General features: G+C 40.1%; 1 protein-coding gene across 1 annotated transcript in view; it reads right to left on the bottom strand.

Moving 5' to 3' along the window:
* Grxcr1 (glutaredoxin and cysteine rich domain containing 1) overlaps window positions 1-27,133 on the bottom strand; it is a 120,153-nt gene that overhangs the window by 6,344 nt on the left and 86,676 nt on the right. The window contains exon 3 of the mRNA XM_059275147.1: window positions 914-979. Within this exon, the coding sequence (XP_059131130.1) occupies window positions 914-979 (66 nt within the window). The remainder of the gene's footprint in view (window positions 1-913; window positions 980-27,133) is intronic.

The raw sequence follows: 27,133 nt of genomic DNA, 5'->3' as shown, positions 1-27,133 counted from the left end.
AAAAATGATAAAAGGAATCCTTTGGCAACCATACAATATGAAGAGCCATGGAGATAAGAAGGCAGGAAAGACTAGAGAGTTATTTTTAAAACTAGTCCTATAGATAGAGACTACAGACTTTCCAGGTAGTGAAATGAAATGAGAAACTGGAACAATAACAATCTAGGTAAACAGAACTCGCATAAGTGAGTGGTTCTAAGGGAGTGGAGAGGCCACATAGCTCTTACTTTTGACTGTAGAGGTGTGGGAGAGAATCAAAAATAAAGTAGAACAAGAAGGGACAGTAGAAGCATGTGGATGCTGGCCTGCCTTATTCACCTGGGAAAACTCTGGGTAATTATGAATATATAATTTTCACTATTAAAACCATTTCCATCTGGATAATAAATCATATGGTCTCCCTATGTGCAGGAAGAAACAGGCTGATACAATCATTTACCAGGAAAATGCTAAAAGTTTCCTGGTTGCACATTAATTTAATACACTATATATTTGAATAATTGTGTCTCTCATGCTATAATTGTAAAAGGTAGGAACAAAAATTAAAAAATGTGTCTTACAGAAATAGTTTTCCCTTTACCTTCATCAATGATGAATAAGTCCATGGGAATAAGTGTGTTTTAAGACAATTGTCCAGCTTAATACCTCATCAACACCTCTATTACAGAGAATTAGTCTCAGATAAAGCCAACTAAAAAGTTCAGTTAATAGGATGAGGTTGTTAGAAGCAGATATTTAGATCACCCTAGATAGAGCAAATGCAATGGCAGGTGGTACCCAATTAAAATTGTTCCACATACACCATCATGTATTTGTATGAACATGGGATAAAATTTCAACTAGGAAACCAACTACAATCAGAATGTGTTTAACATTTTGATTACTAAAAATAAGTTGTCCAAAGCACAATTACCTCAATTTTGGTTAAGAGGTCTTGCAGTTCTCCTGATTCATTCATTGACAAAATTTTCTCAGCACCCTATTAATTAGAGGGGTAGGGACAAAAGAAAATGCGTTGGGTTAGTATTTGAAAAGCCAAAGTCATAGCCAGGAAAGGTTAACTCACGAAGTAATGAACGCAGCCTTCCCCCTCAGCTCCGAGCACACTTAGAACCCAAGGCCAAAAGGTGTTGCTGGCACGTACCCACTCCTGTGCCAAGGGCTGGCATGGGCACTGAGAAGGCTGCCAGAGGGGGCACGCTCTGGGAAGTACTAGCTGTCACATCAGGTCCCGACGGGCATGCATACGGCACGCCCATGGACCTAGTGCCAGGCCTTCTCCTGGGAAAAGGAGCTTTGAGCCAATCCACAGCCTGGATTGTCTCTGCTCTCTCCTAGTCTTCCTGGCCATGGCCCTCCTTACAGTCATGCGTGTACCAATAACAGCTAAGAAAATCACCGTCATTAAACCAGTACCGTTGTCAGAGAGCAAACACCATCTCCTTTGACACATAGACTCTACTAGTAGCCGAAATTGACCCTTAGTAAAATTAAATAACAATCCCAAGGTCTCCTAGAGAGAAAGCATAAAAGCAGTCGGAACACAGGCAGGGGAATTGCTCCAGAGCTGACGTTACTGCGAAAGTAAGAATAGGAGCCATATAGGCACTTTCCTCCACATCTGTCGTGGTTCTTTGAACTATCCCAGCTGGCTTTCTTTTCTATATTCTTCTTAGCACTCTCCTATTCCACTTCTCAAAGCACAGGGAGGGGAGGAGGAAAGTTTGGGTAATTATTACTAATAAAAGCCTGAGCCACCTCTACCGAGCTCACATTGACTCTGCACTGCTTAGAATAGAAGTCTAATCAATGACCAGGTCAGGGAGGAAGAGTAAACCACATTTTTATATTCCTCTTTGTGGTAAGCATGGCAAATACTCATGTAAAGAAATAATGCCGGGCGGTGGTGGCGCACACCTTTAATCCCAGCACTCGGGAGGCAGAGCCAGGCGGATCTCTGTGAGTTCAAGGCCAGCCTGGTCTCCAAAGCGAGTTCCAGGAAAGGCGCAAAGCTACACAGAGAAACCCTGTCTCAAAAAACCACAAAAAAAAAAAAAAAAAAAAAAAAAAAAAAAAAAGAAATAATAAGATCTTAGCTCCCTCCCATGGGAATCAAAGTATATTTTCTGTGAATACATATAAAAGAATGGTTAATTTGCACAATGAAAAAATTAACACTAAAAGAATGATATGTTGGGAAATCCCAACGTGGGCTAAAGATCTGCTTGCTAAGGCTGCAGAACGCCTTCTGGGGTTAGGGGCATTTGGTCATTTGATGATGTGTTCAGGTCGGGAAGAATGTGTGACTTATCTAAGGAGAGGCAGGTTAGTTCCCTGTGTTGCCTAGGAACCTCTCTCTCTTGTTTCATTTTAGTTGAGTCTACCTTCTAACACATATCAACATCAGAAATGTCAAGTCACTGTATTAAAATCCACTACAGACGAATGCACAGGGAGACAGAAAATGCACGGAGCCTAGGAGGTAGATTATATTCATTTATTTGTTGATAGTTTCACCAGGCACACAGGCAGACGTGACAGTCAGCATGACATAGATGACAGAAGCCCATTGCCAAAACATTAAAGGCAGAAACTTAGAAAGAACCAGTAATATTTTAGTTTTGTAGCTTTCCATTTCTTTTCCTGAGTTAACCAGGCTAAAATGGGAAAATCCTCCAGGGAATCTGGCACAAGAACTAAGGCAGCAAGAAGAATATACACCTCATTTTTCTCAAGTGAAAGAAAACACACCCCAATGACGGCAAACAAAATGAATGCCCCATAAAAGCTATGGCCAGTCGGCTTCCCAGCTCTTTTCTGAGCAATGCATTTTGCCTCCATCAGTTGTACAGAATATGCGCTGAGAATGGATCTAGTTCATTGCCTTTAAATGCATGGAATTTTCTTTTCATCGACCAAATAATTTCCGGAGCATAGATTCTATCTCACAGAAGATGGCCAAGCTTTGTTGATATCAAGGTCTGTGCAAAAAAAAGGTACGATCCCGATCAGCAAGATAACTGGATGTCTAGTGGACAGGTGGTGTGCCAAGTGCTCACGATTTTGAATGGTTCCCCAGTTTCAGGGAGCAGACAGCTGAATACCTGCTGCCCTCCATCACCTGCTGCAGCCTAAGGGTCTCCACAATTCCTACTCAGCCAGTGCTCAGATCTGTACCGGGAAGTCAGGTTTCTAGTCTGTATACCACGGGCTGAGCCACAATAGTAACCAAATTGTCTGGGTCCCTACTGGGCCCCACATCTCTGGCTTTGACCCTTGTAAAGTGCAAGATCTTGGAGTTGAGATAGAAGTCTAGGATCCCTCTGTCTGATCCGAAGAGCAGCAGCCAGAATGAAGATCTCAGTCTAACTGGGTCATTTCCTTCCAGGTTGAGGTTCAGAGCACTTATGACGGAGGACTCTCACTGCTCCGCTCTTTACTGCCTTTGAGTATTCCAAAGTCTCATCCACTCCTTTTTTTCATTCAAACAAATCCAAACTATTAACTGGCTTACCAAAGATACCCGTGTGTCCACAACGGAGAGTGTATCACCTTAAACACTGATGCTCTTGATAAATAACATTTTTCTGGTTTGTGTTTGGCTAAGAATAACAGGGTTTGATGCTTTCCATCTATAACTCTGCCATTTAATCATAAGCTACCAGAAATTAACCATACTGTTATGTGGTCCAGTTTACCAAAACTTCCAGGATAACTTTATCAGTATATATTTTTCATTGATTTGGAATCATTTTTCTTAAAATAAATGTAATCTTGAAAAGGATGATAACAGGATAATAGCAATTAGTGTATTATAGGCACTTAGACATGGTTGCAGAGTAATCAGAATTATCACAAACTTTAAAAGGAACTAAAGTTTGAAGAGTATGCACTGAGACAGAGGGAGAGGGATGGAGGAAAGGAGAGAGAGAGAGAGAGAGAGAGAGAGAGAGAGAGAGAGAGAGAGAGAGACTACTGTTCCCTTCTGCACTGAAGGCTTGCTGACTACTGAGGAAAAAATACCCAAAACTCTTAGTCTGGGAACTGTGAGAGGGGGTGTGGTTACGATTTGCTGTTCACTAAATTCCCAGGAAGGTCAAGTGAGTGAATGGCACTTCGCACTGCGAAGACCAAGGACCCTATATCCACCGTGAGCATGCCAGAGAAACTGAAGAGAACTACTTTAGTTTTGTTTATTTTCAGTGCCGTGTTGTATCCAATTATTACCCTGCACTATGTGGGCCAGGATAGGTTCTGTCCCACAAATATTAATGAATAGATACACATATTCATTGTATAACACATAAATAAATGCCTATGTTGTTTGGGTTTTGTTCATATTTTCTTATTTATACCACTTCATCTTACTAAGAACACAACTTAAGTAACAGATCTATACTACAGCATAATAAAAAAAAAACAACATTGAATAAGATTTCAAGAAAAAGAAAATGCATGCCCAAATGACAGCTATGATTAAGGCTTGTACTGGACCCTCCATTAGATCCTCAGGAGAAACAAAGTCCGTCTTAGCACAGGAGTCTAGACACCAACCCAGGGAAAAGGTGAAATGACTCAGTACAACAAGTAATATCCTTGCTTTTTACTGACCATAAATTTTTTTTTTGCTTTCAGTAAATGCTATTAGTGAAATTGCTCTTGAAACCAACCACTAAAACTTTTAGCCTCCTACTAGCTTTAAGGAGGATTCTTTATTTCTCACTTAATTGACTCCCTGCCACGAATTAGTCTCTGTTTTGTTGCATACTCCACGCCGCTCGTCAAACATCCTTCCCATGACTGGCATAAAGCCCACACCCTGGGCATGGCCCACAAATGGCAGCATTGCTGCTTGACCAATCCTCCCAGGGCTGTCTCTCCCTACTTCAAGTTCCTGAATATTTCCCCTCCTCCTTTCCTTGAATTTTACACACAGTCTCCATCCATTGCCTCAACTTTCCTCTGTCCTTCTCCTCACTCACCACTAGGAAAACTGCAGCAAGTTCTTCAAACCCCATTAAAATGCTAAGTCCAAATAAAGCATCCTTGAGATGCTCGGGAAAATCGGTCATCCTCAGACATCCTCACACTTGTCACACGGCACAGCAAGCTGTGATGATATTCTTAGGTACACAATGTTCTATGTACCATCAACAACTCATGAATATTTACTGTATTATTTATCTTCAAAACTGTGCAGTAAGTACAGCATTTCATTTTAAGCAGGTCTTTCTTATAATCAATACTTTCTCAACAAAGGTAAGCAAGTCAGGGAAATACCCATGGTATATTGTGAGGTGCAAGAGCTCATGCTAATGTGGCTTCATGGAAGAATGTCAGCTGAACAGAAAAACAAGCGGGTGAACACAATAGAGCCACTCCCAGGTCACTCTCTGGAGAGGACCGGGAGGCCAGGACTCAGAGATCCTGCCTGGTAAGTAATCCTTCTGCTGTGTAATCAGGAGAGCAGATGGCACGTTTGGCACTGAAAAAGCCCAGCTAGAACCAAGCGCCATGCCTGCCAAAGGATGTGCTCAATTAGTGTCTGTTGCTGTGATTGCCATGCCCACCGGAAATGGAAGTTCACATCCACTCTGCTTGGAAAGGGGCCACATGATCCTAGCTGATGAAGTGAGTATTTCCTCTAGGACTCAGCTCTGGATCTTCTCCAGTGTGTGCCAAGCTCCACGGCATCTCTGGAGTTCTGCATCAAACACTCAGACCTGGAAACTGTACAAAACAGGTGTAGCAATATCCCACCAGTGTCAAAACACACAGAAAAGGCTACTGTGGGTATTCTAATAATAAAACAAACAAAAAAAAAACATGGTTTTCCTATGTCCCAGCAGAAATGCTTAGCGGCAGAATTAACTAAAATAATTGACTTATTGAGTAATTATGTAACACAGACCCCTGGGAGGATGGTCAGAAAATTGCTGCCAAAGACAATGTCTTTAGTTTTAGTCAATTAGGGTTGATCCACTATTTTCAGTGCAGTTGAAAAGTACAGTTTTCCAGGGAGGCCAATCCTGACTTTTCATAGCAAAATTCCACCATCAAAATGTAGGGTCATGGGAGTAGTTATTTCCCCCTTCTCTGAAAGCCACCTTTCCTCGAGTTAATATCAAGTTAAATGAACTTGATGCTATTATAAGTCAGTTTTTTAAGTGAAAATATTGATGATTAAGTTAGCAAAAATCTGAGGATTGTTCTCCATAATAGATTCAAGAGTTTTGCTTGTTGCCTGCCCAAATTCTCTTTGCATAAACTGATTTTTTAATGCAGTCGTTAAGATCACTCAGGTAGCACAGATTTAAATTCTAATGCCTCCATTTACAAGTTAACTTTCACAGTTAACTGATGTGCTCTAAGATTCAATGTACTCATCAATAAAATAAGTATAATAATGACAATGAAGTTGCAGGGACACCATGAGATGATAGATAAGAGTATAGAATTGTGCATCATACTTGATTGGGAATTCAAAGACTAGCCATCAAGGGCCACTCACGGAAGTAAATTCCTTAAGAATTAATGCCAAGCACACAAAGGTCAGTCCACAAACAAATAATGAAAGATTTGTAGAGCCAGAAAGTGTTTTCCATTAACTTAGATGATGTTACTATAAGTTGAAATATAACATAAGGTATTTTTTAAGGAGAAAGAGTGGTTGAGCTTAATATGTGTTAATCCCTCATGATAGATAATGAAAAGAAAGACCTAAGTTTGAGGTTTATTCAAAGCAAAAGTGATGGGACTGGAAAGATTGTTCCATGGTTAAGAGTCCCTATTGCTGTTACAGAGAACTTGGCTCTCAGAACCCCTAATGTCGATCACAATCACCTCTAACTCCAGTTTTGAGGGGCTAACACCTTCTTCTGGCTTCCACAGGCTTCTGGAATCAAATGGTGCACATACACTCACATAGACACACACACACACACACACACACACACACACACACACACACACACACCACACACCAATCAATAAATCTTCAGTAAAAAAAAGTGTCCTGAACTTTTTGAGGATTCTTTACCAGGCTGTGAAAGTTTTCAGCTCAGTTGTAAGATGACCAAAGTGTTGCTCATTATGGGAGATTTATCCAGCTTTTAGTTAGGGTTCCCTGAAGAGTCAAAAACAAATAAAAACCTAAGAATAATTAGTTAACAACATTGCTGAAAACTGAAAATTGAGTTGATTGCTTTTCTGGAACAGTATGGATATTTAATCAGTCAGCAGAAAAAATATTTGAGGAAGATTCACATTGCGACAGTAATTGAGAAATATAATTAGATGATCAAAATGTCAATTAAAATTCCATTCATTGGAAGGAGTTCCAACTTGAATGGGCTCTCTTCCCATATGAGAACTGAGGACATTTGAACATGGATTGGTTACTGAAGACAGAGACTGCAGAGCTTACATTCAACAGACTCTTGCATTATTCATATTACTCACAGTAAAATGATCAAAGCCCCGAACAACAAACACACATACCCAGCTGCCACCACAGAGGACTTTCTCATGGTGCATTTAATGGCCCAAAATAAAAGAGTATCACATTTTAAAGGTTTTGCAACAGTAAAGAAGCATAGATCGTCTAATGAGAGTTCTTTTTAAATTCACGATGAAAACACAATCTAGTCTCTAAGATCCTAGCGGGCAACTAATGGCATGCACACACACAAAAAAAGATATTATTAAGGAACTTTCAATAGAGGTCCACAGTTCAGAAATGTAGACTTAGGTGATGCACAAAACACCTGTCAGCATTGGAAAATGGTTATTCAAAGCTGGGGAGCTCACTGAGAAACTATGTCCACCCTGTAAGAGAAGGAACCACAAAGAACAAGCTAAGAATAGTTCAGTAGCTGTCCAAACATCATCACTGCATGGAAGAAATATTTGAATCAACCATCTCAACTGGCTAGCTTTATATCAACTTGGAACAAGTTAATAGTCATCTGAGAGGAGGGAGCCTCAATTGAGAAAGTGTCTCCATATGATCTAGCTGTAGGTAAGCCTATGGGGCATTTTCTTAATTAGTGATCAATGGGACGGGGCCCAGCTCGTGATGGGTTGATGCTATCCCTGGACTGGTGGTCCTGGGTTCTATAAGAAAGCAGGCTGAGCAAGCCATGAGGAACAAGCCAGTAAGCAACACCCCTTCATGGCCTCTGCATCAACTCTCTGCAAGAGCCCCTGACTCCAGGTTCCTGCCCTGCATGATTTCCTGTTCTAACTTGCTTCAGTGATGGACTATGATATGGAAGTGTAAGCTAAATAAACCCTTTCCTTCCCAAATTGCTTTCAGCATGATGTTTCATCACAGCAATAGTAATCTTAACTAGGACAAAAACTGGTACCGGGATAATGGGTTATTACTATGACCTTTGGGCTGGAAAACCCACTGAGTGTTCCAACCTTGGTGAACTGTTCTGTGGGAGGGTGAAAGACAAGAATGGTAAGAGAAATGCAGAGGATGTGGGCCTGGCTTGTAAAGTTCCAGAGGGAAATTTGAGAGTCACTTAAAGAGTCTTTCAGGGCCATTCACTATTTTGGGGTGAGAATCTGTACTTTTGGTTAGCTGAGGCTGGAGAATCAACTTGTGATTAGTAAGAGATGAGAACCACTGAAGTAAAACCCTTGTTTTACTGAGACAATTGATGCTGTGTGGAAGGAGCTAAGGAATTAGCAGTGATTAAAAAGAGACCAGCATCGGGGCTGGAGAGATGACTCAGAGGTTAAGAGCACTGACTGCTCTTCCAGAGGTCCTGAGTTCAATTCCCAGCAATCACATGGTGGCTCACAACCATCTGTAATGAAATCTGGTGCCCTCTTCTAGCCTGCAGTCATACGTGCAAGCAGAATACTGTATACATAATAAATAAGTAAATCTTTTAGAGAGAGAGAGAGAGAGAGAGAGAGAGAGAGAGAGAGAGAGAGAGAGAGAGAGAGAGAGAAGCATCATTAAGGTGAAATTTTCTGGGAAGTGTTTCCTCAAGGTCAGATTACAGATGCTGTTTCAGAGGTGGCCAATGTTACACCCTTTGCCGGTTGCCCAACTTGATCATATGTAAGAGTCACCCAGGTGGTACTAATTTTGAAAGCATGAAGGGGGTGATGGAAAGCAGTTGAGGCTTTGTCACCATGAAAAGAGCCCAGCTATTACTGAAAGTGTAGCCCAGTTCTAGCCGAGAGCCCAGCATTTTGGAGATGCCAGTACCATGAGATGACCAAGGACAGCAGCAAGTATGAAGTGGAGCCAGGTGGAGCCTAGAAGACAAGCTGTGTGTGCTTCATAGAGCAGATCCAGCAAAGTGACCCGAGCCCTTTGGAAGAGCCCAGAATATCATAAATGAATCCCAGATAGTAAACATTGAGTTATTTACACTGTTAGAATTTGGCTTTGCTTTAAACTGGTGGTAAATGTGCCCTGGTTCTTCCTCTTGAAGTAAGAAAGTATTCAATTTAATTTTGATTTTACAGGAGTACACATTAAGTTTGAACTTTTAAAATAAATTTTGAATTTTTAAATAAATTGAACTTTTTAGCCAGGCGGTGGTGGCGCATGCCTTTAATCCCAGCACTTGGGAGGCAGAGGCAGGTGGATCTCTGTGAGTTCGAGGCCAGCCTGGGCTACCAAGTGAGTTCCAGGAAAGGCGCAAAGCTACACAGAGAAACCCTGTCTCAAAAAAAAAAATGAACTTTTAATGTGTTTGAATTTGTAAAGACTGTGGGTCTTTTAAAGTTATTTATGTTTTATATTGTGACAGTAATAGTTAACATGCCATCTTCGGGATAAGTGAGAAAGGAAAGGTTTTACTTAGGAGGGATGTGCTTGTATGTCAAGTTGACAAGGGGTCAGTTGTGTTAGCTAGTTTTATGTCAACTTGACACAAGCTATGGTCATCTGAGAGGCAAGAGCTTCAACTGAGAAAAGGCCTCTATAAGATCTGGCTATAGGCAAACCTGTAGGGTATTTTATCAAATAGTGTTTGGATTGGGAAGACCCGGCCACTTGTGGGTGGGTGAGGTCACCCCTGGGCTGATGGTCCTGGGTTCTATAAGACAGCAGGCTGAGCAAGCCATGAGGAGCAAGCCAGTAAGCAGCACTCCTCCATGGCCTCTGCATCAGCTCTTGCCTCCAGGTTCCTGCCCTGTGTGAGATCCTACCCTCACTGCATTTGATAATAAACTGTTATATGGAATTGTGAGCGAAATAAACCCTATCCTCCCCCAAGTTGTTTTTGGTCATGGTGTTTCATCACAGCAACAGTAGCCCAAACTAAGACCTCGACCCTCTATCTTGCCTCGTCAGTCATCCTTCTCCTCTACCTGAGCCCAGCACAAAGTCCTCGAAAACAGAAAACAACGAGCAAAAGTAGCAATAAATCAAGTGAATTCATTCTTTGGAGTCCATTCCTGAGTGGGTTTATTTATTCCATATTTTAAAATAGAGGGAATACCTATGTGAGAATCTCCCCATAGTCCTGAAATGGAGAAAGGGGGATGAGATGTGTTGGGAACACTCTAACATTGAAATTGCAGTTGTAGCCTCAGCCACACAGTGAATCCTGTTTCCTCTGATAATTGGCTTTGTCAACTTGGACAAATGACTTAATCCCTTAAAACTTGAATTTTCAATTGGAAAAAAAAATGTTTCCAGTGTATAGAGTTTTGAGAAACAAGTGAGGCAATTTATGGTAAGTGCTTAGCGTACTGCCTGCCCCACATAGATACTTTGCAAAAAAAATACTTTTTTTATTGTTTTCATAAGCTTAGTATTTATGAACTATCTGCTGAGTCTAAATCCAAAATGATTTCTGAAATTTTACATAAACTTGCTTTTATTTATCAATAGTAAGGATCTACTCAAGAATCTCATCTTACAGGTGCTAGGCACATACTCCGCCACTGAACTATATACACAATCCACTTTTCATTTAATTTTGGAATTCTAAGACAGAGTCTCACTGATATGCCAAAGCAATCCTTGCACTACAAGCCCCCTGATTTAGCCTATCCAAGTAATTATAAGCATATACCATCAGGCTCAGTTGACTTCCTACTTTTTAAATTAACTGTAGCAATCTTTTCTCCATCCCCATGGCACCCCCATTGTTCATCCTTCCTTTAGGTGAGAACATCTCCTGAAAGCCACTGGAAATGGTGTCCAATGAAGGACTAAGTTTCCCAGCCTCTGGGATGTTTGAGTGTATCCACTTCCCTGGAGTAAGTCCTTGACATTGAAACATGGGCAGAGGTAATGCATGCAATGTCTAGGCCATTCTCTTCGAGACAGTCTCCTCATCCTTTACTTCCTATTCTTAAAGTCCAACAACCTAAAATTGCATTAATATGATAGAGTTAAAACATCTTTAATTATAAAGGTGGGCTCCTCCAAAGGGAGTTACAACAAAAGAACCACTCATGGGCAGAGAAATCTGTATCCATGGGAGCCCCACCCAGCACTGGAGGCTTATTAGAGAGACAAATCAGTCTCTCATGTGGGCCAAAGTTTCTGACTCATAATGATAGATATATAGCAATATAAATAGATGATAAGACAAATACATATGTGTACATAGATACATTTATATGGAGAGAAGAGAGAAGTGTAGCTTGGATGCTTGCCCCACACACAAAATATTTCATCCATTGAAATCTTAATGCCAGTGTTTATGCTTTAGGAGGCAGAATCTTTGGGAGATGATTAGGGCATGAGGGCACAGACTTAATGAATAATACCATTAGTGTCCCTTTAAAAGAGAACCCAAAAAGCAGCCTTGCCTTGTACACCATGCTAAGTTGGGGGAGAAAAAGACTATGACCTAAGAGAATGTCTTCCAGAAGACAATGTATCTGTGCCTTGATTTGGACCTCTCAGCCTCCAGCCTACAGATCTACAGGAAATACATTTGTGTTGTTTGTAAGCTACCAAGCATTCACTTGGACTAAGACAAGTGTCTATATGTGTGCATATATGTCTACTTCTGTATAGGTGGAAATAAAGAGGTAGTCAAGATAGAGACAGAGATGTTCAGAGAGAACAGAATCTGGCACAAACTCCTGGATACTACCAAAATGTAATAATTTATTTTAACTTCAGGGTTAATAAATAAAATATGATAATAGTAATAACTTTTACAGAAAGTTATATATATATATATATATATATATATATGTGTGTGTGTGTGTGTGTGTGTTTCTGTCCATCCCTCCAAGAACTCTACCTGCTAGATGGTACTCTGTTTGGAAATAAAGAAGTTATAATCCACAGAGAACGGAAACACCCAACCCCCTAGTAGCAAATCCTGGCAATCCTGTGCCATCTCCCTCTGTTTTGGCCTCCATGGTCTCCAAAGAAGGGGAGTTTGGGATTATCTCTAAAGCACAGGACTCTGTGATCTGGCTCCCTAGGATTTCCTGTGTCTGAATGGTTTGAACCGTGCCAGGAGGATTTCCTAAGGGTGGGACAGAAGGGAGACTGATCAGTGCCACAGGAGCCGACGGACCCTCAGGAAAAACCCTGGATGTTCTCCAGGCACCATTTATTTAGTCTCCATTGCACCCTGCAAGAGTCTTTGAAAATCTTAGGTCCTAAAATTACCGAAACTGGGATATAAAGATACCATGGGAAATCAAGAGTTACAAAAGCACATATTCGAGATGACAGAGCTACCAGGCAGCAAGGACAGAACTGAAGTATAGGTGTGCCTCGCATGCAAGCTCAGACTTGTGTTCATTTGGGTTCACCTTTTCATTTGCAGATGTATTTAAAATAGCATCTACCTTTGAGTATATGAGAAGAAAGTACTCTATTAGCACATACCAAGGCATGGTTTAATAAAGAAATATTAAGTGCTTGATAAATAATATCTATTACTGTTGAATATTAGTGCTGTCATTTTTACTTTTACTGTAGCCACACACAAAGGTAGTACAATATTATAAATATTGCCAAGTATACTATGATGTCTGGCAATAGAAAACAGGCTTTAGATCCTGTCATTTCTTGGGCCTTACTGACTTTTCACATTTTGTTTAAGTCATCAGTAATGGTTGGAAATACAAGCTGCTTACTAAATAGCATAGTTATGTCTGTATCAGATCCATCCAGAGAGAAAATATGAAGTTCCTTTGTTTAGAAGATGAACTAGCTAAAAAGGCACTCATCTCATTAGATGGGTTCTTACCCATCTAACTACCACTGACCTTAGAACCCATTTCATAATTTAAAGCATATCTAGAGATAAAAATCAATATTCTCAAATCACAACAATATATAAAACTAGAGAAGAAGGGAAAAATATATTTGTGATAGTAAAGATTAAATTAAAAAGAAAAACCTGGAGAAAAGATATTAGTGATATAAAGTGTTACAACCAAAACCATAGAAGAGTAAGAACGTGAAGATAAAGAGAGCCCTAGAAACATTTTTAAATGAAAAGAAAGTGAATAAAATATTTAAAAGTATAAAAATAACCTGTAAGATATTATGAGGCAGGTAAATAAAAGCCAAAAGATTTTATGATAAATATATAAATCAGGGAAGTGATCTGAGCTCCAAAAGCGAACACTCACGTTGTATAAACTGTGACTGTACCATCAGATACTCCATGTGTTCACATCAGCAGCCCAGTGGGGCACCCAGCCTCCTTTCGCCACCCTGCACTCAACCCATCACTAAGTCTGTAGATTGGCATGCAATGAGTGTTTCTCATGAATCCAAGGAACAGGTGTGGAATGGTTGGCCTCCCTGCCTTCCACTATGCCTGACATCTCACCCCATGTCTTACCTGTTATTGTTAGGGCAGTCCTACAGAACAAGGCAGGAATCTATAGGCTGGCATCTCGACAATTCTGTTACAGACTCCCCTCTTACAGTAGCACCTTTTTATTCAACACCATAAGGTTGAACAATATGGAATTGTCACAGATGATTGAAAATCAGTAATTGTAACAGTTAACATTTAATAATTCTGAATTAGACAACAAGAAAGCAATCACAGAACTAAAACTAAAGGCTACACTTCAAATACTGAGACATACCCAATCAATCTTTCGAAGGCCAACACAACCTCTGGGTATATTTAGAAATTAAAGATCCTGGGAAAGACCCTGAAAATTAAAATCTCATTCAATGTAGACCACATATTTCAGTAGCTACTTTTTCTATGTGTGTGGGATTATTTTGTTTGTTTGTTTCTGGGATTATAGCTTATATCCATAGTGACTTGAAGTAGAAAAAAGCATAACACTGATACATCTAATTCAGCATCCACAGCATTCAACTAAAATGTAAGGCAGATAACACAAGTGCTAGAAATTATAAGCAAGCTATTTGAAAGTTGCCAGTAAAATATGTATACCACCAAGGACCACCACCCCCCCAAGCCCACCAAACACCTCTCTGTCATTATTGACCAAATGCAGGACTTGAGCATGCTAGATAACCATGCTGCCACTGGGATACGCCTTCAGACCTTTTGTTTTTAGGACAGGGTCTTAATATGCAACACAACCTGGCTTCAAATTCAAGATATTTCTGCGTCAGCCTGCAGAGCACCTGGGATTATAGGCATGGGCTACCATGGCTGGTAAGGATTTGCATTTTTAAGAGCACGGACGAAAGCAGTTATCCTTCAAGAAAATGGCACATAATTCAGGCACCTTTTCTCACCGTGTAGAGTTTTGTCATTGATACCCAAATTCAGCAGTTTAAGCTGGATCCTTTACAACAGTAAAAAGTCTCAAATTACAGCCAGTTTTGCTGGGTGACTAGGCACATGCTGTAGTCCCAGCACTCAAGACATGGAGTTAGGAGGATCATCCTGAGTGACATAGCAAGTTCAAGTCTAGTATGGGATACATTAGACTCTGTCTCAAGAAAAGAAATCACACACACACACACACACACACACACACACACACACACACACACCTGAGTGTATTGAGGAGGAAAGAAACTTACAAGCTTTGCAAAGTTTAGGATTATACTCTATGCTGTTACTATCCACTGAGATGTGATGAGCTTTACCCCCAATTACCTTGAAGAAGATGAAGAAGAAGGAGGAGGAGGAGGAGGAGGAAGAGGAAGAGGAAGGGAAGAAAGATAGCCATATTTAAAAAGAAAGAAAGTAGAAATTTATTGTGAGTACTCTTTATTGCAGGTACAGTTAACTGGCCTCCAGAGAAAGGTAATGTGGCTGTGGTAGAAAGGTATCCAATTGCCTTCAAGGAGGGAGAGTTGAAGCGAAGGATGAAATTGCATACAGTCCATGAACATGGCACGAAAAGTTATGACTTGGGAATAGAGCTCTTAATGGCTCTCTTTGTGCTTTGGTACTAGTACAATCACAGTAAGCATGCATTAATGCCTGTGTATATGTGTGTGGCTGTATGTAAGTACATGTGTATATGTCTGTGTGCCTCTGTGCAGGGATGTGAAAGAGTACAGTAAAGAAACAAGTCAATGCAAGGGTGAAGAAACCTGAAGAGTTCCTGCAGAAAAATATGTCCTTGATGAAGCCATGGTTCTTGCAAGTTGTCTTTGATTGCAAGTCTCTCCTCTAGCTCTCTTCAGCCGCCCCCCCCCCCAATCTTGAATCAAATCTAAGCAGTCATACATACCACAAAGGCATCATACACAGAGAACAGTGGCATAAAGATGAGATATACCCAAGGTACAAGCAATCATAAGAATGCAAAGCCCTCTACCCTCAGCTCCCTTCCCTGTCAGGAATCCATGAGGATCTTGAGGACTTTGAGCTAAGGATGATGTCTTTCATCTCTGCTCACTGGGAATCACTTGGCATCTGGATTGTTCTTCCCTTAAGTCATTTGTTTCTATGTTCTGTTGATTCAAAATATTTTATGACAACTTAGAGAGGTCTAATATAGACAAATCAATAGGATAAACTATATTTCCTGGCAAGGAACCTAAATATGCTAATTTTCATACAACTTTATATTTTTAAGTCAGCTCTCAAAATTTAACTTGTAAAATACAAAATTCTAACCAATAACTATAACCAAGAATCAAAACATTGAAAAACACATCTTCTGTTTAAACTAAGATTTCAAAGACATTTTTTTAAGCAAAATCCTCTGCATTAGGAAGAACTCAGAACCCAGGAAACGTTGAGAACACAGATATTTCTCTCTCAGGAAAAGCCTCACGTGTGAAAGTCTAAGCACACCAGTCCAGAGATAAATCCTGAGGCTTTACAATCAGATCAATGAGGACTTTAATCATTTTCCCCTTTGCTTCTTCATTTTATTCTTTTTCCATTTTCGAGTGGGGGGGGGGGTGCGTGCATGCATGTGCACATGCATGTATGTCTATGCATGCTTGCATGTGTGTGGCACAAGTCTGTGTACATGCATGTGAAGGCCTGAGGGTAATGTCAGTAATCTTCAATTGTTCTTCCACCTCATTCATTAAAGCACAGTCTCTCAGTCAAACCCAGAGCTCACCAGCATAATTAATCTAGCTAGCAGCTTGCTCTAGAGATCCCCTTCTGAGACTGCATCTACAGGCAGGTTGCCATGCCGACCCAGCATTTATGTGGTGTTCTAGTTTTGTCCTGTTACTGTGACAAATGTGATTTCATCTTGAAGGTCCATCATTGAATGAACTCGGAGCAACAGTTCAATCAGGAACTGGAAGGCAGGCCTGCGTGCTATTCCATACAGCATTACCTCTTACAAAGGAATTCACAACAAAAGAGGTACATCAGAAGCCGTGGAAGATGCTGCTTACTAGCTGGTACTCAGGTCAGGTCACACTCAACTAGCTTTTTATATAGTTCAGGATAACCTGCCTAGGGATGGTGCTGCCCACAGTGGGCTGGGTCCTCTTACAACAATTAGCAACCAAGGCATTCCCCACAGATATGCCAACCAACCAAACTGAATTAGGCAATTCCTGAGCTGAGGCTGTCCTTTCAGATGACTCTAGGCTATATCAAATTGACAGCTAATCACTAAGCAGTCCAGGTGAGTTCTAGGAATCCAAACTCTGATTGTCAATCTTGTACATCAGGCACTTAACCACTGAGAAATCTTGCCAATCCTCTCATTTTCCTTTGCAAATCTTGACTATTTTGATGGCTTTGTATCAGATCATTGAAAAATTTACCTTGACATTCATCAATATGTTTGTGATAATGGTCTTTAAGAATCATAATTTCCATATCTGCCTTTTTCAGACACACTTAATTAGTCTTCATGCTCCACTGGGTTACATGTCCATAGAGCACATTGTTATGCAAATAAAAATGTAAAGACTGATGGAGTAGAAGTTCCAGAACAAGTTTACTTATATGTTAAGAACAGATCTCTTCATAGATGGAAAGGACATGAGGAAATGAGCAAGTGCATTGGCTAGCTTATTGTCGCTATCAGCTTTTTTGTTTTGTTTTTGCTTTTGCTTTTTTTTTTAGCAAAACACACCAAGTGAAAAAAATGTTGTGTAATATAATATTAATTTAAGATGTGTTACATTTGTTTATGCTGTGGTACATTTGCTTTAATGATGCAAAGATGTGATGCATTCTTTTATGTTGCATTTATTTAACTCTGGGAAGCTGCATTACTTTGCCTGTCTAAAACACCTGATTGGTCTAATAAAGAGATGAATGGTCAATAGTGAGGCAGGTGAAAGGATAGGTGGGGCTGGCAGGCAGAGAGAATAAATAGAAGGGAAAATGTGGGAAGAAAAAGATCTAGGAGCAAGAGAAGGAGGAGGACTCCAGGGGCCAGCCACCCAGCTACACAGTCAGCCACAGAGTAAGAGTAAAAGTAAGAAGTAAGAAAAGGAAAAAGCCCAGAGGAAAAAGGTAGATGGGATAATTTAAGGAAAGCTGGCAAGAAATAAGCCAAGCTAAGGCCAGGCATTTTTAAGTAAGAAGAAGACTCCGTGTGTGTGTGTGTGTGTGTGTGTGTGTGTGTGTGTGTATGTGTGTGTGTGTGTGTGAGAGAGAGAGAGAGAGAGAGAGAGAGAGAGAGAGAGAGAGAGAGATTTGGGAGCAGGGTGGCAGGCCCCCCAGAAAAGAGCCATAAGAGCTAAAAGAATAAAAAAAAAGCCAACAGTAAAAAGAAGCACAGTTGAGCTCTGGGGCTAGGAGTGACTATAGACTCTGGTTAAGAAGATCTTATTCAAAATGTTGTTTCTCCACTTGCCATCTTGACTGTTGAGTAGGTTCTTTGAGCCTTCAAAACAGATGTTAAGTCTCCTCTCCCTATAAGATCCAAAAAAACAAACCAAATACACTTCCATCAAAATTTACCGCCAGGCGGTGGTGGTGCACACTTTTAATCCCAGCACTGGGAGGCAGAGGCAGGCGGATCTCTGTGAGTTCGAGGCCAGCTTGGGTTACAGAGTGAGTTCCAGGAAGGGTACAAAGCTACACAGAGAAACCCTGTCTCAAAAGAAAAAGAAAAGAAATTTACCCTGAGGTCCAATGAGATTATTGGATTTACTTAAAGAATATGAATAAAGGATTATGGGCAAGAGTGTTGGTGACCCCGATGCAGCTTCACGAGGAAATCTTCACCCAGCATGAATGATGGCTTCCCCACCCATAACACTAGATCCCCTTCTGCTAATCTTCCTCAGACTATATACTCGATTCCCTTCCAAGACTGCTATCCATGTGCCTTGGGGCACAATTGTGTATAGATGGCTAGGAGATGGGACTAGAAACTCAGGAAAGGGTCTGTGGACTCATCCTCTGAAGTTTCTCATAAATGGGAGAGAAAGACAGAGAATAAATATAATTCAAGTCTATTATAAGACATTACATAAAAGGCACTAGACCTATGGGCAGTCATGTCTTTTTAACATAGAATGTGTGTACGTGCAAATCACTTAAAATATAAATGACATACAAGAAAGTTTGACCCAAAGAATGTCAAAGTGGCTACTAGCTACACACAATAAGAGGCTGAGCTAATACAGCTGGAATTAAGGAAAAGAAAGAAGTGAACAACATTCAGGAAGATGTGAAGTACTTAGTCTTTAAGAGATTGTGACCAAAGGTTTTACTATTACGGTGAGGCAGAAATGCAAGCCTATATATCCACAAGGTAATCTACCGACATTTCCTTAATGCACTGACTTAAAATTTGTGGTATTTATTGACGATTATACTTTCATACAAGCAGTATATTATTTTGGCAACTTCCGTAATTGCAATTTTGAGCATATATCACAGAGTCATCTTCATAACATCATAATTAAGGATGCTAGCTCTCTACAATAAATCTACACTCAGTATTTCTGAGCTTGCTATATAAATTCACAAGGAAGTGACTACTTCACTACAATTTGGGGGGACAAAAAAATAAAACTTGGTCACAAAAAAAAATCTATAGGCTTACTGGAATTACGCAGTGCACCTTCCAAATTACAGAATATTTATATGTCAAGATTTCTTTCCACACATTAAAAACACAAGTTAGAAAATATAGGATGATTTATTCTCCAAGCAACTTTAGGTCAAAGTTAAAGATGACTTATTAGGGTCATAAAATCACACTGGATGTTGGAATTTATGGCTTTGCTTTGTTCTCTGACGTTTTGTAACCAAAGCTCTTTCTACCCTGCCATAATGTATACTTTTAATCAGACAGGATTAGCCACAGCAGAGCAGACCACAAGTCACAAGGACAGAGGGCTATAACTCTATTTATGTTGGAGATGGGTTTCTGTGGCGCTACATCTAGAACAGGATTTATTCACCAAATTAAATTTCCACTTCACTTACTTAGTAGTTTTTCTTCTAAGAAAGTCATTTTGACCCCTAAATTTTATCCTTAAAAACATAATTTAAAATGTGTGATTTTCCTGCATGCTTCTAATGTAACAAACAGTAGGCTAACAAAAAAATATGTGCTTCTAATTTATAAAAAAAAAAAATTATCTTATTATCTTTGAGTGGGTTGGGAGGTGAGAACAGAGGAGGAGACGGGAGGGAATAAAAGAAGGGTGGAGATGGGAGGTGGGGGGACTGCAGCTGGGGTATAAAATAAATAAACAAATTTATGAAAATAAAATTGAATATTCAAAAGAAAATTATCTTTGATAAAGTAGTATGATGAAGAAATCTAAAGGGCTGAGCATTTTTTATATCTGAGGTGTCCTCTCAGAAGCCTGGGGTAACAGTTTAAGTCTTGTCTGCGTCAGTACCGAGTACCAAGTTTGGTTTGAAGTCCCTTGGAGTCCTCAGAGTCAATCAAACCTTGTCATTATCTGGCTGTAAAATTCTTGATCTTACAATCCCAGGAACAACTCTTCTAATTATTCAAAGATGATGCTGTCTAGTTGATTAAACTATCCAGGCATGTGACATGTAGTCCTTTCCTTAGAAGGGTAAAATCATCAAACATTTGAAATGTCACTGCCTGATTTACTAAAATTCATTTTACTAATGCGGAGACTAGCGTATAAATACTGTGAATTCTCCGACGCACTCTCGGTTTAACAGGATTCACACTACCTGTGGCTTTTCCTCAATCCTACCACCCAGCTGTCTGCCCCTTTGCATGGGTTTGTAAGTTTTCTCAAGCAGCTATGAGACCTTAGCGCCTCCTAGTGGCCAGTGGTAAATAGTGCAGATATCTATTTCCAGCAAAGTCTAAAACAATAGGAAAACATTACAGGGCACGCTGCTTCTTTCCTCTCTAAATAGAAGAGTTATCTCCACGAGAAGGACTTTAAATGGATCGTCTCTGCACTTGAAAAACATATATGTAAAATGTGTTTAAAACTATAACAACGGTATCCTGTGTAAATTGTCCAAAGCAAAGACTCTAAAATAGATCGTTGAACGCTCTTCGTGTCCATATGTTGTATTGTTCTGAGAACACAGTCCCACAGCAGCAATATTTCACATCCAGCGTGTGCGATGGCAAACCTCTCTGTGAGGCAAACCTCTCTGCTGGAAATACTAATGCCTAACAACAAGGAAATATTCTAGGCTGTATCATCATGATGAGACATTTGATGTTATTAAAGTATTTCCTTTTTGCTTTGTGTGAAGAAAACTGATGCTGGGGAGAAGGAAGGACAAAAATAGTCTTTCTATGTATATGCCACAGATGTCCGTAGAGTTCACACGAGGAGGTGATGATGAGTGACAGACTGAGAAATCACTTGGACGGCACAAAGGTAGGGGAAGACTTCTGCACCAAAAAAAAAAAAAAAAAAAAAAAACAGCAGCAAGAAGAACACTGAGGAACCATGAACCATGACCCAAGAGGCTTGCTGTGATGCCCTCACAGGCCATCTCCTTGTATGGCCCCTTAAACTACAAAGAAACAGAGATAAGGGGTGTGTGTGTGTGTGTGTGTGTGTGTGTGTGTGTGTGTGTGTGTTTGTGTGTGTGTTTGTGTGTGTGTGTGTGTGTGTGTGTGTGTAGTAAAGACATACATATATATGCCTAGCAAAAAAAATAAAATTTAAGAAAACTTGAATAACACGCTGTAAAATATAATGGCACCAACAGTAAAGGAGAGAGAGGTTGAAAGAAAGAAAGAAATCAAGGTGGACAATTTCTAAGGAATGACACCCAACATTGACATCTTGCCTCCACATGTACACATTACTATAGCATTAATATATCTGTAAACACACACACACACACACACACACACACACACACACACACACACACGCATACACATATTCATTCACTCACAGATGAAATGATAACAATAAAGATAAAATTTTAAGACAATAAATTTAAGTGGTTAAACTCCCTTGCTGAAACATAAATGTTTATAAACTGTGTCAGTAATGTGAAATACAAGATTATTTTTGTTCATAAGCCAGACTATTGAATCCCAGCTATAAGCAAAGAAATATAAGACTAACTAAACAGAAGCTGTAAGTTAAATGTATTAATATGAAACAAGGACAGGTTCAAGCCAAAAGCCATTGATTAACTAAAGCTGACTATATTATAATAGTAAAATATTGTATTACAGTCACAGAACATTAAAGAAAAAGGACAAGGGACTAACAGCAAACACATCAGCACACATTTAAACATTTGAATCTTAACTGATAAAATCATACCACTGCACTTGATAAAGACATCATATGAAAGCAAGAGCGAAGTATGTGAGTGATGCAGCTATAAGATCTAACTGAAAGCAAGATATGACGGTGCGTGTCTGTCCTCCCAACACTCAGGAGGAGCAGCAGGAGGATCGGGAGTTCAAGGCTACTCTTGGCTATGTAGCAAGTATGAGGCCAGCCTGGGCTACATGAACCTGTCTCAAGAAAAAAGTAAAATAAAGGCACAACTTGAAAACTGTGTGGTATTTATGTTCATATGTGTACATACCAATGTAAAAAAGAAAAGTATTCTTTTCAAAAGACTATGAAACTCCTATGAAAACCTTACCATAGTTTAGACTGCAAAGAAAATATCAATAAATTCCAAATAATAAGCACCCAGTGGGTCATATTGTCTGACCACGATGTAATAAAATTATAAATAATAACTATAAAACAAAACCCATTAACTTTCTTGGAAATTAATAAATTCTCTGAAGAACTTTTATGTAAAGGGGCAAAAAATATTAAAATTTCTACCGACCCTAAGTATAATGAAAATTAAGATGTGACAGATCAAATTCATTTGTATCATGATAGCTATTTTAGGAGATAAGTTCACATCAATGAGTTTTCATATATTAGACAAAAAAAAGGAACTAATAATTCAAGAAACTGCACAGTGAACATCAGAAGTATCCTAGCAAGACAAGGGGCAGAAAATAACAAAGGCTGGAATAGAATCAATTAATTACAAAGCCAAAACTTATCTTAGAACTAGTCTGTACTGAGCTTCCCTGAAAGCTATTTAAGTTTTCAAACAATTATTTCCTTCGATTATTAACTCAAAGCTTTGTACAATACCAGAGCACTTAGGGATCGTTAATACAAATATGGAGAAGCATAGTATATCTATACCTGGTATCAGAATTTCTTTTAGAAAGTGTCCTATACATTGCAAGAAAAATAGTTTAAGTGCTTGCAGGTGGGAGATAAGTGTTTTAAGACAATTAGAAATTGGAGGAGTGGTCTAAGACAGTTGTTCTCAACCTGTGGGTGCAACCCCTTTGGGTATCACATGCTAGGTCTCCTGCATCTCAGATATTTACATTAAAATTCATAACAGTAGCAAAATGACAGTTAAGAAGTAGCAATAAAATAATTTTATGGTTGGGGGTCACCACAACATGAGACACTGTATTAAAGGGTCACATCATTAGGAAGTTTGAGAACCGCCGCTCTAAGAACACAAAGGAAGCACTTACTTGTTCGCATGTAGAGAAAATGTAGAAAGATCAAAAAGGGGTCAGCAAGACGGCTTAGCTGGTAAAGCCACTTGCTGCCAAGCCCAAGAATCTGAGTTCAATCCACGGTGGCAACCCAATGGTGGAAGGAATGAACCAACTCTAGCCAATTGTCCTCTGACCCTTATACCCGTATCAACATGTTTCTACACACACACATACACACACACACACACACACACACACACACACACACACACTGAATCAATCCATCTATCTATCAGTCAATGTCTACTGTGGTGATAAAAACTTTAAGAGATGAAAACTAGTGGAAGATCATGGAGGCTTCCTGAGTACATTGACGCTGCCTCATGGGAGTGGATCTGGTCTGTTAGATTAGTTCCCCAAGAACTGGGTTATTATAAAAAGAGAGAGCCCACCCTCTCCCAAAGCTCTTGTTTTTTAATATTGGCATGTAACCCTTGCACATGTGTCTCTGACAGACTCATGTCTCCACCAGACATCTCTTCACCAGAGTTGAGCTGGTGTGTGCTCTGGAACTTCCAGAACTGTAAACTGAATAGAATTTTCTTCATAAGGTTCCCAGCATTAAGCATGTCATACATATGGAGTGGGACAGATTATATTTGAAGACAGAGTTCTCTCTCTCTCTCTCTCTCTCTCTCTCTCTCTCTCTCTCTCTCTCTCTCTCTCTCTCTCTCTGTGTGTGTGTGTGTGTGTGTGTGTGTGTGTGTGTGTGTGTGTGTGTTATGCGCACATGTATGTGGGTGCATAAGCCTATGCATGCAGAAGCCAGAGGTAGACATTAGGAGAAAGTGTCTCTCACCAAACCTGGAGCTGAGCTGGCAGCCAGTAAGTCCCAGTGACCCTCCTGCTTCTGCGCATCTCCTCCCCAGCATGGTGTGTAACCCCACACAGCGTTACAGGGCATGTGAGCACTCCTGGATTTTATGTGGGAACTCAGCTTAAATCCTCTCACCCACCCAGTCATCTCTCCAGCTGCTGAAGACAGGATTTGTAAGGAGATAACTGGGCTAAATTGGTTCATAACTTGGAAATTAACTCAATAACATTAGTGTCTTTGTAAGAGGAGAGAAAGACATGGGAAAATCACATAAGACACCACAAGAAGGCAGCCATCTGTAAGCCAAGCACAGAGGCCCTGGGAGATACCAACTTGATGAAGTCTTAACCTGGGACTTTGACTCCCCAGATCTATGGTTAAAGCCACTCAGCCTTGTGGCATTGTGTTCTGATGTCCCTAGATCACCAAACACAAGAATCATATAAGGAGGGTGAAGTTGGTCATACAGAGATCAGTAACAGTGTGACCCTGATTATTCTAGAATAATTTAGGCAAATAATTTTTTTAAGATTTATTTATTTATTATGTATACAGTATGTTTGACTGCAGGCCAGAAGAGGGCACCAGATCTCATTACAGATGGTTGTGAGCCACCATGTGGTTGCTGGGAATTGAACTCAGGACCTTTGGAAGAACAGTCAGTGCTCTTAACCTCTGAGCCATCTCTCCAGCCCTAATTTTTTAAATAAATATCTTTAAAAATTATAAAGTCACTTTTGAAATGTGTTATAACACAGACACTTTAAGATCCTTCCAAGGCTATTCACATCTGGTGGGAACTAAGGGGATATATGTCCTGGTGTCATTTTCTAACAGAGTCTGGATCTATTTCACACAAACAAGGCCTACCAGCTTCATGTAACAGAGATAGCTCATAACTGTCCCTTTTGTAGACATGAACACTGAACAAAGTAATGCAGGCACGTGGCTGAAGCCTTCCCTCTGGAAAGCTCCCTCTATCTGCAAAGCAATGGGTTAAGACAGAGTGACTAGAGTTCTACTCTGTTAGTCACTTGTCCATAGCTCTGACCAAGTTCTTGACAAAGGAAACCTCAGAGAAGGAAGGTTTCTTTTGGTACCCAGTTTCAGACAGTTTCAGTCCATCATAACAAGGATGAACAATGGTAGGAGTGGATCAGCCACGGAGGGTGGGAACGGTACTGCTGCTGTTCACATGACAGACACACAGACCTGTCAGCCACAGAGGGTGGAAACGGTACTGCAGCTGTTCACATGACAGACACACAGACCTGTCAGCCACAGAGGGTGGGAACTGTACTGCTGCTGTTCACATGACAGACCAGCCCTCAAAATATCATCCTGTGGCAGAGTCTCCAGATTCCAGCCTAATGTGCCCAGAAGACTTTCCTACAATTCTCTCCTTCATTACTCCCTCCTCTGGTCATAACTTGATCATATTCTGATAAATATTAATTTGCATATTGACATTACATTAATCATTTTAGTCTTGCTGCAGACTTCTGGTAAGTGAAGGCCACACACCTTGCTTGACTTCTAAATTCTCCTAAGGGCCTATTCAGTATGATAAGGTTTCATACACATATTAGCTAGTTACTTCACAAAACATCAAGTTATTCAATGATGAAGTTAAGTGTACATATATACTGTTTTTCCTTGGCAGAACATGTAACTGGACATTTTATTCTGTGTTTATATTAAGGTAATAATTTTAATGGAACAAGCTTTAGTACGTTTTTAAGTTACCTAGAATGACTATAGTGGAGAACTGCTCTTTAACCTGAGTCTTGGTGTCCCTAGAATGACTGAAGGTGGCAATCTTCGGGACAGTCCTTATTTCCATTTTTATTGCCCCCTTTGTCTAAGACAGTGGTTCTCAACCTATGGGTTGCAACGCCTTTGGGTGTTGAATAACCCTTTCACAGGGGTCACCTAAGACCATCAGTACATCAGATATTTACATTATGATTCGTAACAGTAGTAAAATAATAGTTATAGAGTAGCAATGAAGATAATTTTATGGTTGGGGGGTCACCCCAGCATGAGGAACTGTACCAAGGGCTGCAGCGTTAGAAAGGCTGACAACCACTGGTCCAGGAAATGACTAAGATTCTGTGTTGTTCTGCATCGCTGCTTTCAGTCAGTCAGAGAAAAGAATTGATTTATTTCTTATTTTGACTCGTGAAAAGTCATAGAATGTAGGTCTTGTCCTATGTGACCCAGTGACAGACTTTAATAGACAGTGGGAGCCAGATTCTCAGAGAATATCTTGCTACTAAGAGGAATCCTCCTCCCCCAGGTCCTCAGGTGCCTGCCTCACCCACTCTCGAATCACTTAACGGAAAATTTGAGGACTGACGTTTAAGCCCGGCTCTTTTCAAGCTCTAGAGCACAGCACACTCCAGTGATGGTAAGATATATCAGGATCCCAATGAGGGGGGAGAAAGGGACTCTGATGCCTTTGGTCTTTTGATTTCACTGCCCCAGTGGAAGGTTAGATACAATAGTAAGTGATTACCATCATCTGCACTGTGTCTGGAAAACCCAACAAAACATTTTTTTAAACTTAAATACTGATGTGTTCCTAGAGATCTGTGTTGTTCAGAAGTCCTTCAGAAAAAATTCACAAAATTACTTGGGATTTTCCATCTTAGGTTTCATCATGTAGATCTTTCCCAGCACTAAGTGGAAGTACTCTTCCTTCGAGAGAATCAAGGATCATTACTAACCAGGCACAGTGACCATTATTCTCTCCTGAAACCTCATGATTAGGGAAACCAGTGGTGTAGAACCAGGAACACATTCCCATCCACTCATTGCAATCTTATTTATGTCCCAAAGCACAGCTCAAAGTCTGCCTCCTTCTTGGAATTTTCCTTAATGTTCCTAGTTAAAGTATGTTTCCCTCCTTCTCTCTAACTAGCATATTCCTATTGTTAATTGAGCACTTAC

Source organism: Peromyscus eremicus, chromosome 10 (genome assembly GCF_949786415.1).
Source record: "Peromyscus eremicus chromosome 10, PerEre_H2_v1, whole genome shotgun sequence".
Lineage (NCBI taxonomy): Eukaryota > Metazoa > Chordata > Mammalia > Rodentia > Cricetidae > Peromyscus > Peromyscus eremicus.
The sequence above is the reverse complement of the archived record's forward strand: the minus strand, read 5'-3'. Positions and strand labels throughout refer to the sequence as shown.